The sequence below is a fragment of the Protomyctophum bolini genome (genome assembly GCF_963924005.1).
Source record: "Protomyctophum bolini genome assembly, chromosome: 18".
In the NCBI taxonomy this organism is placed as follows: Eukaryota; Metazoa; Chordata; class Actinopteri; order Myctophiformes; family Myctophidae; genus Protomyctophum; species Protomyctophum bolini.
The window spans coordinates 21,667,531-21,684,440 of NC_137879.1; the positions used below are offsets into that span (position 1 = coordinate 21,667,531).

At 41.2% G+C, this 16,910-nt stretch overlaps 1 protein-coding gene across 1 annotated transcript in view; it reads right to left on the bottom strand.

The window, feature by feature from the left end:
* Nucleotides 1–311: 311 nt before the first annotated feature.
* wdr90 (WD repeat domain 90) overlaps nt 312–16,910 on the bottom strand; it is a 32,496-nt gene continuing 15,897 nt past the window's right edge. Inside the window, exons 18-43 of the mRNA XM_080790041.1 lie at nt 16,091–16,207; nt 15,199–15,434; nt 12,929–13,065; nt 12,088–12,218; nt 11,613–11,743; nt 10,935–11,096; nt 10,525–10,647; nt 9,791–9,930; nt 9,579–9,619; nt 8,986–9,120; nt 8,507–8,692; nt 8,156–8,238; nt 7,770–7,872; nt 7,397–7,518; nt 7,098–7,254; nt 6,225–6,415; nt 5,714–5,882; nt 4,768–4,891; nt 4,110–4,281; nt 3,757–3,879; nt 3,065–3,242; nt 2,436–2,566; nt 1,980–2,123; nt 1,573–1,692; nt 1,205–1,289; nt 312–970 (exon numbers count right to left, since the gene is read on the bottom strand). Of these exons, the coding sequence (XP_080646167.1) occupies nt 813–970; nt 1,205–1,289; nt 1,573–1,692; nt 1,980–2,123; nt 2,436–2,566; nt 3,065–3,242; nt 3,757–3,879; nt 4,110–4,281; nt 4,768–4,891; nt 5,714–5,882; nt 6,225–6,415; nt 7,098–7,254; nt 7,397–7,518; nt 7,770–7,872; nt 8,156–8,238; nt 8,507–8,692; nt 8,986–9,120; nt 9,579–9,619; nt 9,791–9,930; nt 10,525–10,647; nt 10,935–11,096; nt 11,613–11,743; nt 12,088–12,218; nt 12,929–13,065; nt 15,199–15,434; nt 16,091–16,207 (3,599 nt within the window). The 3' untranslated portion in view covers nt 312–812. The remainder of the gene's footprint in view (nt 971–1,204; nt 1,290–1,572; nt 1,693–1,979; nt 2,124–2,435; nt 2,567–3,064; nt 3,243–3,756; nt 3,880–4,109; nt 4,282–4,767; nt 4,892–5,713; nt 5,883–6,224; nt 6,416–7,097; nt 7,255–7,396; nt 7,519–7,769; nt 7,873–8,155; nt 8,239–8,506; nt 8,693–8,985; nt 9,121–9,578; nt 9,620–9,790; nt 9,931–10,524; nt 10,648–10,934; nt 11,097–11,612; nt 11,744–12,087; nt 12,219–12,928; nt 13,066–15,198; nt 15,435–16,090; nt 16,208–16,910) is intronic.

Below are 16,910 nucleotides of genomic sequence, written 5' to 3' on the forward strand. Positions count from 1 at the left end.
AATACCAAATATTAAAGTAGGCCTACTCATTATACAGAATATTTCACAATCATACTATTGCAGTAATTTTTGTCACCAGTTATTCAGCTGTACAACCTTCATGAAATTCAATATCCGATTACCATTCTGAACAAAATGATGTTGCTACATTTGTTTAAAACAGGCTTTAGCAGCCATTATTCACTCAAACATGATTAGATGTAGCCCCGCAAGCAGAACCCGAATGTAGTAAAGTTTCTGACACTAGGGTTCCGAGAGGGGCTAGATTAGATGATGATTAAGAATGTACATCAAACATTTATATGTTTATCTTTGTGCAAAGAACAATTTAATTAACAAAGAAAATTACAAAACACAAAAGTTACATTAATGCCATAATTTACATGTTTTGAAATCACATCATTTAAAATATGATGAATGAGGTAAAACAAAAAAAGATATTACAGGGAATGTTGTCATAAATACAATGCATTCCGCTAAAAGAGGTCCCTAATAAGTCTATTGATACAATTCCCTCTCTAAGAACCAATCAAGTGCAAAATATAAAATAATGATAAAACTTCTATAAAATGTAGAAAAGTAAACATTTTGTCCTGAGTTTCAAGTACAAAGCGAGAACATCTTCAGCCATTTTCAACTCTGTCTGGGAGGCCTGAATCTCAAAATACAAACCAATAATGGATTGGTTTCCAGTCCATATTCCAATCTTAGGAGAGCCTAGGTGGTCTAAAGACCCCTAACCTCCCACAGTAGAGAGAGCCTAGGTGGTCTAAAGACCCCTAACCTCCCACAGTAGAGAGAGCCTAGGTGGTCTAAAGACCCCTAACCTCCCACAGTAGAATCTCATTGTAGGCTACAGTGAAAAGCAGCTTCCCAGAGGGAGCGAAATGACAAGTCTGCAAGGAGTCACTGTGATGGAGGTAATCCTGGAACCTGCCACTGGTGGACTTGATCATCTTCAACACTCGCTCTGACAAGAAATGAGGTGCAATTATTATTATTAATAATATGATTAATATTAATATGGCTGTAATGCCATGGCCAAATTGGAAGGGCAGGGTTAAATAGGTTAAGGGGTTATTTTCTTAATCTGTTTTTTAAATGTTCATGAGTGCACGGGGACATTTACTAGCAGGCAAATATTTTATAATAGTTACAAATCATGATTTCATGTTATTTAAAAGCAACCAAAGCTGAAATTTACCTTTTGATCCCAAAGCTATGAGACACTCACTGGAGGAGAGGCCAAAACATGTCACCCAGTGGGACAATGCAATCTTTTTTATTACCTGTAGTAGTGTAAGACATAATGCATAAGGTGATACACACACTTGGAACATTAGAATACACAGTAATGAAAAACAAGACTACTCAACAATGTAACTGTGTGTGAAGAGTGAAACATGAACATAAGAACCTCTGGTAAACAAATTGCATACCATTAAATAAGCAACATCTCTGGGTACAGTTGTAAAATATGCTTCTACTAATATGAACTATAGTCATAATCTTGAAAAGAAAAAACAACACTTCCTTTTAAATTTAGATCAAGTGTGGAATCTACAACAGTACCTGTTTTTTAGCCAGACTGTAGAAGGACAGCTCTTTCTCGACTCCGTAACCAGTGTACAGCACCAAACCAGAGTCTGTTGGACAGAACGCTGCCAGGCTGGGTGGCATGCTGCCACCTTCCTAATATGACAACCAAAACATGCAGTATAGCTATTAAGACACTCACTTTCAAATTCTTAAAACTGTTTGAAGACATTGCACTAAGCTAATCATGTAGAATAGAGTGAAATCCTTAGCAATCGCCAAGTATAAAGGAAGAGGTTTGTTTGTAAATGGGGTATTGTGCTGTTTGGTTTTATCATAGTCCTTGTGCAGAAATATCAACACAGTATCAATACTGAGAGGACCAAATCCATTTTCCTATTAAAAAATAAAATGGTAATAAAATAAATCAATCAAGATATTACCTCAAAATAGGCAGGAGCTGGAAAGGTAAGCCAATCTAGAATATCGCAAGTGTCCTTGAGCCAATCAGCAGCCCACACGCTGACACGTCTGTCTGAACTGGCAGCCAACCACATCTCGTTTCCTTTAACACCAAACTCCTTGTACTGGGGAGAACAACATCTTAAGATATGGGAAACAGTGGACTGTGGGAGTGTTTATCTAATTCTTTGAGAAAACGAATTATTTGAGAAACCACTTTCATTTTTGCTGCCCTCGCTGCAACACAACATTTACATGGGCTTTTCTGATTGCCTTTTTGAGGAGAAGCTAAGGAGAGTAGCAGAAAAGAATGTGAGAATCTCAATCAAGATTTGGTTGTTTGCAGTGGGCAGAAAACTGAGGGACTGGAGTTATGAAGTTACTTCCAATGCCAACGAGAGCTCTGTTTTGTAACATGTCTGTTTAAGTGTGCTGACCCGTTTGTTCACACATTGGATGGTGGTGACGGGAGCTCCTCTGTGGTCCGTGATGTAATGGATGGTCTCACACTTCAGTAGACTGTTGACTGCTATCCCACCATCCTGTCCTGCTGAAAGGATCACCTGACCTGGATGAATGTAACATGGTTACCTTAATGACCTGAAATTAGGATTCTTCCCCCTCTTGGTTTTCAGGTTTACAAATTGTTTTATCACTATGGTTTTCATTTTTTTTAATCAATTATCAATTATCAATAATGTAAATACAACCAAATCGAACTACATTCAAATTCTGATATAGTAGCTGGTCGGTTCAACAATGTGACGTAGGTGTGAGGACCGTATAGCCGCCGAACTTCTAGTCTAGTTAGTAATATAAAACTACTGACTCTTGCTGCTCTTGTTATTCTCTCTTTCCCTTTCTTTTGTCCCCATTATCATTCTTTCCCTAACTGCTAGAATTAGTTAGTTAGTGAGTTAGTTTATTTGATTTCGGTCATGATTTAACATAGCAGTTGAACATACAGCACAATAAAGGCTACACGATAATTATCGTCTGCAGGAAGCCAAACAAAAAAGTGTTATTCTTATCTACCTGTGCATGGCATAGGTACAGTATATCTCACCATTAGCAGAATACTGGATGGCGGTAATGGCCATGGTGTGGGGGTGGAACTTCAGCTCCATCTCCGAGGTGGAGAGACTGAAGACTCTCAGTGTCCCGTCACTGTAACCTGCTGCGACACAAGAGCCTCTGCTCTTAGATGAGTTAAGCACAGGGCTCCAGCACAAGCAGCCACAGCCCTGTACAACCAAGAGAGAAAAAAGGTGCAGAATGTAATTATTGAACTGGCTGATTCTGATTAATACTGTATGATTATTGAAGACAGATTTAATATTATATACTCCTTTGGGGCCTCTTCCTACTTTCTGCCAGTTTGTGAAGCATAAGCAAGACACATGCATTGCATCAACTGAAGAGCGTCGTTTCAAGCTGTTCTCATCAAGGTGTCCCAGAATGAGTTACATGTAGTAAGTCTTTGTAAATGGACTGTTATATAGAATTTATTACATTTCAAATGGACTCATATATAGAATTTATTACAAATGTTACATGTACAGCAGGTCACAAAATCTTATTTTCAAGGACAGTGCTTTATGTACTTCATTAACAAATTGACAGATCCAGTATTTAAAACAAAATATTTTAATTAGATTAATTAGAGAATGATGGAATTCTGATTTGGGAATTTTCAGATAATCTTCACAAAGGAGAGCCGTATCACCACATCCTGTGCATTGGAAAATGTTCCTTCACCTGGTTGAGCACCTGGAACTGCACCACCAGCTCGTTAGTGGGAGCTGACCACACCCTCACACTGCCATCCTCTCCACAGGTGGCAAAGTGACTCTCATCGGGGCTAAAAACAACACCATTCACCTGGGCAGGACAAGAGAGCACCCCACACTTAACAAAAGCTGAAAGAAAAGTGTTTTGAATGTACAATTTGCTAAGCCAAACATGCCTTCCAGCTGTGCACAAAATTCCTACAAACCGTGCTATATGATAATTCTACCCAATGAGGAAACAATGTGAGGCTTTTGACTTTGTCCCTCACCACACATGGATAGAGAATACTTCTTTGGTTTGGGTTTGAGGTTAAGCAGTACCTTGGTCTTGTGTCCACTGATGAGACGAATGCTGCTGCCGTCTGTCCAGTTGATATACCAGAGTGTACCAGCTGTGGTGCCAACTATACCCATGTCCATCGTGTGGTCAAAGGATGCACTCACCACCGCCCCGTCCAGCATCATCTCTTGCTCCAAAAGCACCCGAGGTTCACTGATGGACAGACACAGAACACCAATGTTAAGTCATAAAAAGGAAGCCGAGATTATTGCTGAAACACAATTTAAGATGCCAACCTTTCATATAAAAGGTAAATTTACGGTAGCCACTTAAAATTCCATTCCATTTACATACCGTACTCACTTCTTATGACATTCTCCACTGTGACAACAAATGTCTCTACAAGCAATAAACAATAATTTGACAGTATACTTCTGTAAGATAAAGTGATAGAATGTAACTTATTAAATCAGCTATAGCAGGGATTCTCTGGGAGTATTTGCCGGTACTGCAGGGGGTATATTCTGTAAACAGTAGAATCTCAATACGAAACTATATGCATTTAATATATTGAGCAATCTATAATATGTTTATTAATTGAAAAAAATTGTGCAACACTTAAAATCATGGACAGTACTACAATTAAACCCTTGAGACAGAAGAGTTTCAGTGATGTTTAGTTAACGCTAGCTGACACACCTTTCCCCAATGTTGGCCACTTCTCCCACAGGCCTCATCCCCTGTACAGCAGCTACCCCCCACAGTCGCAGCCGGCGGGTATTGCTGCCCGTCAAGAGGCGGTTTCCTCTGCAGAGCAGCACTCCTGAACAAAGAAAGCACTTTCAAAACATTCTCAGTTCATTAAAAACCAAGGATCAAAATTATGTCAAAGGAAAGAGCTTCTGGACGATGCCGAGTTGGAACAGGATATATTTATTTCCCTGGGAGAAGAGTGAGTGAGCTGCATTTGAGAATTTCGGTACCATAAGTAAGATTATGTACTACTGTAGGTACGGAAAGTTCAGTTTCACTGTGCAGTGAGACGGTTGGGAAGACTGTCCTGCCGGGAGCCGGGAGGGTGTGTAATTAATAGAGATGCCATATTTCAACACAGGACATCACAATGAATGTAGTCTGTGTGCTTATAGGCAACTATGTGTTATTATATTCATGTGTATATAGAATAGATATATTTATATGATATTAACTTTGTTTCCTATCTGCCACACCCCAGTATCATTTAACAATTTATGACACGAGGAGTTTGACAACCATATTGTTGAATGCGGAGTCCTTATAAACAATATGCTTATTAATCTAAGAAAACAAATACTGTATACAGCAGCTATGTCATATTAGGGTGATAAATACAGACTGTGAATATCGATTCTCCTTCACAAGAATTTAGATTACAATTCTAATTTTTTCCATGAAAATATATGAAAAAGAAAACAAGCAAAAACATAAGAGTAACTAAAACAAGACAGCTGACTAGTGCTGCACGATTCTTCACAAAAAGAGATTGCATATGTGTCTGAATCTAGATCTCGATCAATTAATTGTGCAGCACTAATTCTGTCCTGTGACGGTCACACATTTAACTGAGGTAAGTGTGGAAGTGCAGGGAGTATCATTCCAACTGCACCTATTTCTCCCTGGTCCGCCTCCCATGTCATGAAGCAACGCTGTGTGGTGCAGTCCCAGGCACACATGTGTCCTCGGTTGGTGGCCGTGAACAGGATAGAGTTGGTGTTGTAACACATGGCCGTCAGTTCCACATCGCCAACCTCATGTGGTACGCTCACTCGCTGGATCTATAACAATGAGGAAGTACTGTCTATTTTCTATGTTGTGTGAGTGGTATACAATTCAATAAAATGGCAGCTTTGCTATCTCTACTGAATGCAAATTCACATGCAAAACAAGTAACACGATACAGGTTTATTTCTACAGACTTGTATGTTTGAGGATGGCATCTAAAATTCCCTGCAAAAGATTTTGCCATTACTGAGGGATTTTCTTTAGCAAATGATTCTATTGTTTAGAATGCACGTTTCTCTGTAGAAGAACTCCACGCACTACAGGTCAATTCGAGCTGTAGTGCGTGTACATTTTTTTTCCATTTTAAAAGGAGGGAGTTTTATGCGTTCTTGTACCTTGAGGTCTACATCCATTCCATGGGTGTCAATGAGGCAGAAGAATACTCCTTGGCTGCCCACACAGGCCAGCTGGCTGGCTGTTGTGGGGCTGAAGGCCACGTCATGCACCGGTCCAGACACATTAACGGTTGCAAGGAGTTGGAAGGTTCTGCTGCTCCAGAGTGCTACCTCAGGGTCAGAAAAGTCTCCTGCAGGAAGTCAAGAAGTTGCTTTCACCAGTCAGTGTTTACTGTACATAATATGAATAAATGGTGAACAACAATGTAGCTGTGTGTGTGTGTGTGTGTGTGTGTGTGTACTATTAAATCATGATGGAACATTTATTTGGCCATGGATTAGTTAAGAGCAAAATGTCTATTGCTGGGCCTGAGCAACAATTGGCGATTGGGAGGACACACCTTTATGGTAGTTGTTGTGGGGAGGGGAAGAGTGTCTTACACAAAATAAACATACAGTACATGTTCCTAGCCTCCAAACATACTCTACAGGCCAAAGAGTACACAGACGTGGGGGGGGGTTTATTATTTTCACACAACAACTCTAAGTTATATTAATGACATACCGGTAGTTCAATGGTATTCCCCTTTAAGTGGTAAGTTGGAGTGGTGGCTTATCCTATTTAGACCACGAACCCCTATTCGTAACCAAACCTTTCAATCTGGGAAGCCCTTTTGGGGTTGTTGTTACATGTACAGTACAAAGCTACCGGTATGTAAGTTTTGATTTTGAATAAATATTTGAACATTTTCAGAAAACTAAGATTTAGAAGGCATTTTTAGAATCAGCCTAAAGGGTTGTAGAAGCTGCTACTTCTGTTCTGGTGAACTGTACATGTAGATCATCTGAAGCAAAGTTATTCCAACAACTGACCGACAGAGAGGAAAAAGAGGTCATCCCTGGAGAAAGTCAAGCTTTGCACCGACCCCCTGTGGTAGGAAATGGTATTTCGACAGGCTCCGTTTTGGACGTTCCATATGCAAATGAGACTCCTGGAGCCACTGCTGCCTCCAGCCGCTGAGGCCACCGTCTGAGAGAGAGAGAGAGAGAGAGAGAAGACACTGAGCACCATTCATTTGAGTTCATCATCCTCATGCCAGGGATTTCCTGCAGTTGCACACCATCTCATGAATCTCAATGGATGTAGAGGTTTGGATTAATGACAGGATTACCTGTGCATCGTTGGTGACAGCCAGAGTAGAGATCTCTTCCGTGTGACCCAGAAAGTGTCTCTGACTGCCCGTATGAAGGTTCTCCACCACCACCACACAGCCACAGGAGTATGCAAACAAGCCTGTGATGGGAATTAACCACTAGATAAGGCCCCAAATTAACACAACCTCTTAAGACTTCTTAAGTCGGTTCTACAAATTCAAAATCACTAGTTCTCAAACTTTCTTTTTTCCCCAAAAATGTTCAAAAATAGCAGATGTACAAGCTCGCATTGTGGTGCAAAGTGACGTGCTGAGACCTTATACATCTGCCATTTTCTTAATGGGTTGAAAAACCTCTTAAAGTGATTGAAGGAGGAAGGGCATTACGTACCCGTGTCTGGGCTCCACACCATGTTGCCACGCCCATTGCCGTTGTAGCCAATCACAGCTTTCAGAGTCAATCCCTCCTCTTCTGGCTGGGGTGCTACTGTAGTCTGGATCAGATAGTAGCAGGAAACCATGAAAGTAAAAACAAATGTATGAATGTACCTATACTAAAGATTAATTAAAACATATGTAATGCAGGTTGAGGGATAGCAAGGGAGAGACAGAGTGATTTAGACAGACGGACAGACGAAAGAAAGACAGAGGATAGCCAAGCGTTATGCCTGAGTTATACTCTGTCATACAACAGTCTTGTCAGCAGGCAATACCATCTTAGTCGTACAACAGAGTATAAATTGGATCTGTACCCACCACCAGAAAGCTTCTCTGTACCTGATCAAGAGTGGAGGTTTTGAAACGTGGAGTAAAGTGCCTGTAACAGTCTGGTTGTACCGGTGTCTTCCTGTTGAAGTCAGCTAAACAGGGTATGAACATGAGATGATTACGAAAAGGTTAAAGAAAACTAACAATGCAAAAAAGACATCTACAAATGGAGGAGCCTTATCTTTAACCATGAAGAAACACAGGGATAATAATCCATAATGGCTTGATTTATACATAATAGCATGCATATGTCACAAACCAAAAATAGCAGACATATAGCAGCTCACAATGCATCACAACGTGAGCTAGGAAATCGTCTATTTTTTGGTGTGATTATGAATCTGGCTGAACAGCAGGTACCAGCATCGTGAAGGGGATCCCCATCACTCTTATGACTGGAGTTCAGAGGAGAGGAGTCGGCCATCTCCGTGACTTTGAGGAAGGAAACGGCAGGTTTGGGAACAGAGGAAGGACCAGGAATGGTGGCCGTGACTTGAATGGCAGAGGTCTGCTCCGGGTCATTGCAAAAAGACACAGACCCCAAAGCTGCATAAAAGGATAGAGGAGAGACGACAATATTCTTTATAAAATGCTACATGTCTACAGTCTGGGGGGGGGGGGGATTCTGAATATTATTCAACTGTTTAAGTTAGACTTTTTTGTAGAAGCATTAGAAAGATAGATCATTTTAAATCTGAAAAGGATACATACAGCACTCAACCGCATCAAGAAAGGTCTGAATCCAAACTTCCATAGTTGTTTTGTTCAGTTGAACAAAGCATACCAAGTACAGGTTCTTTTTTTTACTAAGTATAAGGGGTTTAAGTGAAATCTCCCACCTTCCTGCTCACTGCAGTCTATTGCGCTGCTGTCAAGCCTTGGTGGGGATGAGGAGGGCAGTGGCGCTGCCTGTCGAGGCATCCCATTGGACAGCAATATTCCATTCACGACAGGCTCTGGGTGCGGTTCCAGTGCTACACACAGTAACATCCTCTGTGTTAATTTAAATCTAGTATCGTATAGCCAATCAGAGATGATCTACTGATATGTGAAATCTAAATGCAATGTATGGGCAAACCTACGCCCACTGCTTTGAAATTAAATCATAGTACTGTCCCAATATGAACCACCTTAAAATTCTTGCATTGTTGTGCAAGAGCAGTTGTTTGTTTTCATCTCTGATTTGTTTCCACCCAGTTTTAGAACCTACATTGAATTTAGATGTCACCAGAGACCAGACCACATATCGGTAGCTGGAGATCTCAGATCGCCTGGCTATGCAAGACTAATTTAACCCTCAGTGTTCAAATTGCATTACATTTGATAAAAAATTAAATTTAATTCCACGACCGGGTGGTTTACCAGGCTAACTACACCCACACAGGGCTTGAGAACAGACCAAATTGCGGAATGAAAATGAAAGTGAATTTACCTGGTTTTGGAGGCGAGATAGAGTGTACTTTAGGTGGTGAGCTGTGTAAAGACAGAACACATTATAATGTGCTTTAAAAAAAAACACAGTTAGAAAGTCACATTTTAGCGGCTGGGATAAACAATAGGCTAAAAACAGCTAACTTAAAATAATAAATGTTTTATATAATTCTTCGCAACAGTCTAAAAAAGTAGTAGAGGGCACATTGTTACCGATGGTCAGAAGTCAAATGGTCTACAACACGATGCGCCAGGAAGTGCCACAGGAAGATGGCGTCACCCACAGAGACCACGTCCAACTGATCAGGGGTGAAGCTCACCTGGCGAACCGGCTGACTGTGGCCTATGAATGTCTGATACATGAGAGTGTGTACATTTAACAAGGTCTACTGATGTGAGTAATACACAAGAACATGCAGACTCAACATTGTGGACTGGGATACAACTTTAACTGAAGGAGTGTGACTGTGCCACAAATAAATATGGGGTCATTTATAAAGATATAAGGGTCACGCTTTGCAAAACAAGCCAACTTACAAATATTTTTTTAACTTTTAAACATTGTCACAAAGCACACATAAATTTGCTGGACCCCCAGTGTCCAAAACAGTTACTTTTCAGGAAATGCAAAAAAGAACCTGGATCCAATGTAGTTATTATTTAGTCAAAAGCTCTGATTAATACTTTTCATGGATTGTTTGGTCAAATATTTATAAAACCTTAAAGCTGGTATCCCTAATTTAGGTAAAAATGTGTAAAATGGAATTAATTGGCATCTAACGACAAAAAGGGGTGAAAATAGAAAATTTATAAAAAAGATAATCGTTAATAATTAAATTAATTATTAATAATGAATTATTAATACAATGTAATTAATGTAAAATAGGGCATTAATGTATGTGAAAACAAAAAAAGAACTAGCATGCATCAACACACTTCATCATTACCTGTGAGTCCAGCTGCATGTTGTAGTCCCACACCTTAATAGCATGGTGTCCGGCTGTCAGTAGGAACCGACCGTCCTCGCTCACTGCCAGGGACGAACACAGCTGCTTGTGTGCCCTGGACACCTGTTAAGATCACAGATATACCCATTCAGTGCTTGGATTTGCTTCATTTGTCACCTTGGCTTTATATAAAGAGACAGCAGATTAACTTATTGAGAGAAAATGGCGACAAGATGGGTGAGATGTGTTAACCACTCAAACACACTTTGTTGACCGGGGTCTGCCCCCTCCTTTCTGCCCTCTACACAAATCGCATCATCAGCTTGCGTTGCAATGCATTGCATTGTGAGCTTCTAGATCGGGTACTTTCACGTAATGTTCGCCTACTATGGCCAGAAAACAGACACTACCTCTCGAAGCAGGCGCCCTGTCTTTGAGCTGAGCCAGAGTATTTTGTTGGCAGAGGTGGTGATCAACAGTTGTCCGTCAGAAGCTGGGGAGAAGCAGACTTTCAGGGCCGAGTCCAGGTGAGTGCTCTCCAGGTCTAAGATACTCACATCCACACGGAGCAGCTAGACAAGGACAGCACAGGTCAGTGACAATAGGCTGAAGGAAATAACATTAACTGTAGATACGTTTCATTCAGATATTACTGTGTGCCAACATGGACAGCTCATGTACAGTTCGTAAACGTCATGTTGGCGCACAGAAAAACAGCTAAATGAAAGCCACCAAAATAATAACAGTACCAATATTATTTATTTCATGGGTATTTAGTCGTCTTCTTGGAAAGATTTTCCTTGTATATGGAAATCTAACACAGATTCCCTTTTTAAGTACTTCAGCCCTGGCATCCCAATTTTGTGGTTTTGGATGGCAACCGCGCTGCAAGCATGTACATCGGCTATTTTCGACCGTTCTGAATCTTGAAAGTGTGAGAACTACTGGTTTAGAAGGCTTTTGCAGAATCACCCTCAGGTCTTAATCGGTTAAAACTTTCATCATTGCATTTGCATTTCACCAAAGACACAGTTTTCCTGCACAGATCAGTCGACCTAGAATGAGCTTCCATCCGTCAGGTACAGTACCTCATCCAGAGAGCGTGCGTCAGTGATGGTGACGGTATACTCTGACGGGCCCACAAATGCCAGACAGCGGCTGTCACTGCTGATGGCGAGGGCATCTGGAGCCCGCTCAGTGCCTCGCACCACCATGTTACCTGACAAAAAACAGGGAGCATTCAAACAATCAAATAATGACGAATATTTGTAGGCTACCAATACCGTGGGTAATGCCGTTTTTTGCATTTTTCCAGTTTTTCATGTGTTTATGAGGTGACAGTACTTCATTAGACCCCTTGCTCTGGTTGTTATGTACAATGATGTCTTCTCTTTGTAATTAGGGTTGGAGCGTGCATGCAATCCCGTGCATGCGAGACAGAGAGAGAGATAGGGAGGGAGGGAGGGTGTGTGTGTGTGCGCGTGCGACTGTGTGTGTGTGTGTGTGTGTGTGTGTGTGTGTGTGTGTGTGTGTGTGTGTGTGTGTGTGTGTGTGTGTGTGTACCTAGTACTCTGATGACATGGTGGTCCTCGGCCAAGGCGTTGTATAAAGCCAGAGACCCCAGGGAATCAGCGCTGTACATGAACTCCCCATCTGGAGAGAACGCCAAGCCCACTACCTCACCTCTGTGCTGACTGCAACACAAACATTTTACACAGATTTTCACAAAATGTGCGAGCGCAGAGAGAGAGAGAGAGAGAGAGAGAGACATCCTTGTATGTATCACAGGATCCTGCACGTACGTGAGACATCAAAATGAACTTAAATATATGTATGTAGCGATATATGAATCGGGTCTGGATCGCATCTTGGTACTCTTGCAGTGTGTGATCCCTAGTTGGCGATCAAACGTTTAGTGTGAAAGTCACAAAGATATAATGACAGCTGATTTAAAAAAATACTCCTGTAGTGTGAAATACATAACGATCTGATGACTCCCCAACAACTTTAAAACTCCTACAATCAGTAGGGCTGTAGGGGCCATAAGGGCAGTACGGTGGGCAGGCGAGCAACAGATGTTGGCTTCACCTTTTTTTTCCACCTTTTTTGCAATGTAATGTAATTGCAGTGACAATATTAATGCTACGGTTTGTGCTGTAGCACAATAATCAACTTGCTATTTAATTAAAGTTTAGATATTCTTAACTACTATGCCACGGCTATGTGGCTGCTGACAAAAACTTTAACTTAACTTCTTTTTTAAAGTGAGACTTTCATGGGCACACTTTTCAGTTTTAAATACAGTATGTAATTTTTGACTATGAGGAACACTATGAAAGAGTTGATGATGCTGACAACTCAAATGGCTCTCTGCTGTACACCCTCCAGGTCCGTTTGCTCTTACTTGTGTTCAGCCAGTAACTTGGCTTCGGAGATGTCAAAGACCCTGACAATGCCAGAGCTGAAACCACAGGAGAACACTTGCAGGCTGGCATGGAAAGCGACAGAGCAGGGGCTGTCTTCTGAAGCAAAGTCGTACAGCTGTGCACAGGGAACGACAAAGGAGAATGCACATTTATGTGTACTGTATAACTGTGGGTCAGTGCAGTGCAGGAACTCAATAGTACCTACACGATTTGTGGCACATTAGAAATAAGGAATGTGTGGAATAAGGAATGAGGAACTGTTGATTCATACTGTACTTTAGTCTGAATTGTGCTTGCTATTATTATAAAAGAAAAAGTATTTTGGAATGCATCCTGGTTTCCAGGTGGAGCGAGATCAATTCGTGGCGGCGACGACTCGCCACGACCTATTTTTTTACGCCATGACGTATTCTTCATTATCCGCCGTGGCGAGTACAGAATCCGCCATGGCGAGTACAGAATCCGCCATGGCGGCGACTCGCCACGACCTATTTTTTTACGCCATGACGTATTCTTCATTATCCGCCGTGGCGAGTACAGAATCCGCCATTGTTTTTTTTTTTTTTGCGTGCCGTGGTGCAGGTTTTATTGTCCTACTAGTACTATTCTCGGAATTATTTCATCCTCTTGTAGCGTAACGGTTAGCGCTCTCACCCCTATAGTCAAGGCACTGTGCCGGGCCAGGTTCGATTCTTGCAAAAAACAAACTTTTTTTTTTTAAAGTTATTTTTTTACCCGTACATACAGTGTGTGTGCGTGCGTGCGTATACAGTGTGCGTGCGTGTATGCGTGCGTGCGTATACAGTGTGTGTGTGTGTGTGTGTGTGTGCGTGCGTGCTTCATCGTATTTATTATTATTATTATTATTATTAATATGCAGGTAATAATAATAAATACGATGAAGCACGCACGCACGCATATACAGTGTGTGTGCGTGCGTGTATGCGTGCGTGCGTATACAGTGTGTGTGCGTGCGTGCTTCATCGTATTTATTATTATTATTATTATTATTAATATGCAGGTAATAATAATAAATACGATGAAGCACGCACGCACGCACGCACGCACACACACACACTGTATACGCACGCATACACGCACGCACACTGTATACGCACGCACGCACACACACTGTATATGCGTGCGTGCGTGCTTCATCGTATTTATTATTATTACCTGCATATTAATAATAATAATAATAATAATAAATACGATGAAGCACGCACGCACACACACACACACACACACTGTATACGCACGCACGCATACACGCACGCACACTGTATACGCACGCACGCACACACACTGTATGTACGGGTAAAAAAATAACTTTAAAAAAAAAAAGTTTGTTTTTTGCAAGAATCGAACCTGGCCCGGCACAGTGCCTTGACTATAGGGGCGAGAGCGCTAACCGTTACGCTACAAGAGGATGAAATAATTCCGAGAATAGTACTAGTAGGACAATAAAACCTGCACCACGGCACGCAAAAAAAAAATAAACAATGGCGGATTCTGTACTCGCCACGGCGGATAATGAAGAATACGTCATGGCGTAAAAAATTAGGTCGTGGCGAGTCCCCGCCATGGCGGATTCTGTACTCGCCATGGCGGATTCTGTACTCGCCACGGCGGATAATGAAGAATACGTCATGGCGTAAAAAAATAGGTCGTGGCGAGTCGTCACCGCCACGAATTGATCTCGCTGTCTCTCCTGGTTTGTGTGTTTTGAAGTGGCAGCCAATATTATTATAACAAATAACACATGATTGTTAATGTAATATCATTGAATTGTTGTATAATTATTTGTTATACTTAATGTCATGTACTTACTTGCTCTAACATTACTAGTATGTAAGACCAATAATAATAATGTACCCGGCCTGCTGTGTTGTATCATATTGTTAATAAAGGTGTGATTTCAAAAGAACAAATTAAAAACCCATTATTGCCCATTCTCTTTTGTGAAACTATTGGGGGAAAAGGAAATATAAGCTCAGACATGACAATGGTCAACATTCTTGCTGTATCTGGGTTGTGTTGGAGATTGATTACCATACAAGCAACAGTGCACTATGCTAACATTGTTTTTTCCAACCACAATTCAGTCATCGGCAAGCCTTTCAAAATACACCTCCAAATGATGGCTGGTACAGAAAACAAAAGCACCAAAAAACCTTCAATTTAGGCCAGGCATATTTCACACACATTGTCACATATTTTGTTCATGCACGATGTGTGGTTAGTTGACCTGCTGGAGGGTGTCCATGTGCCAGATGCGGACGGTGCCATCGCTGGAGGCAGTGGTGAGGTGCCGGCGGATTCCGTCCACACTGAAGCCCAGCACTGCATCCGTGTGTGACCTCATCAGTGTGTTGTAGCCACGGCTGGAGACATCTAGGTAGCCCAGATTTCCAGTGGAGGTGGTTGCCAGGATCTGGAGGCCGTCTGGAGAAACAGACACCAGGCTCACCGGGCCTTCGTGTTCTGGGGGAATAAGCATGTGTGTCTCAACTCACACATTTCAAAGCTGTTAATCTTATATCAGTGATTTAAATAGGTTTTCAATGTCCCACTTGAGTCTCACTTCAACGATGTTCGGTGTGATATTTTGTCATTTTTACAAATTGCAGCATTTAACTCCCATTTCATTTTATATGGTTATATTCATGTATTAAACAGAAGAAGAAATGATTATTATAACTAAAGCCAGCAAAATAAACTAGAATAAAAAACAGTAGTACAGTAGTGCATCCCGCGGATGCTGAGGTCGTTTTATTGCGTATAAACTGCGTTTTGGGATGCAAAATGCACCCTATTTTAATCTCTGTTTTATATATATATATATATATATATATATATATATATATACACATACACACACACACACACACACACACACACACACACACACACACACACACACACTCACACACTCCAATAAGTGTGTCTGAATGGAGTGATACCCTGAAAGATGTGTGTGATTGTGTGTACAGTATATACTTACTTTACTTGTATGGACCTGTTATGTGACATTGGATTATTGAAATTGGATGATTCATATTGTGTAACATGTTTATGTCCTGACTTTGTACAGCATCTGTCTTGTAGAGAGAACATTGGTTTTCAGGGGCTGTTCCTACCAGCTTCCAGGAAGATGTTGGAGAAGTCAAGGGTCCAGAGCCTCAGGAAGCCATCCTCACTGCCAGTGGCACAGAACTCTGGTGACATGCTGATACTGTTGACAGCAATACCTGGACCTGCGAGAGAAAGAGACAGAGACAGAGACAGAGACAGAGACAGACAGACAGACAGACAGACAGACAGACAGACAGACAGACAGACAGACAGACAGACAGACAGACAGACAGACAGACAGACAGACGGTAGTACAGTTACAGAGTGCAGTTACCACAGCTGCCATGGACTGCGCTATATTGGATATAATATACCAGTAGGCTATTTATCATTAATTTGGTTAGCCTAATATGCATTCATATTATTAAACACGTTTTGATTATTTCTCACTCTCTCTCTCTCTCTCTCTACTCACACACAAATAAGTATTAGATGTGAACACATATACAAATATGATAAATCTCTCTCCAGAAAGTAGTTGTAGAAAGGTCTGTGAGAGATAGCATAGTCTCTTGAGAGCAAGGTATTTATGTTAAAGGTATTTGCTGCTTGTCGTGACCAGAATAGCTGTATAGATTATGATCTGGTCTTAAGATCTGTTGTCTGATCTGAAGATCCTCCTGTGTTTGGAATGGGCTGGTAACTCTCCTTGTTATTTTTTGTAGGTCTCAATCTGAGATGTGTTTTTGGGGGTATACCTGTATAATGTAAGTTGTGAGTAAAATGTTGTTCTGGGAGAAAGACAGTGTGAACAATTTGTGATATGTATGTTTGGTTCCAGTATTTGAATCTTTTCAAATCTCTTATTGTCGAGATACCTCAGTC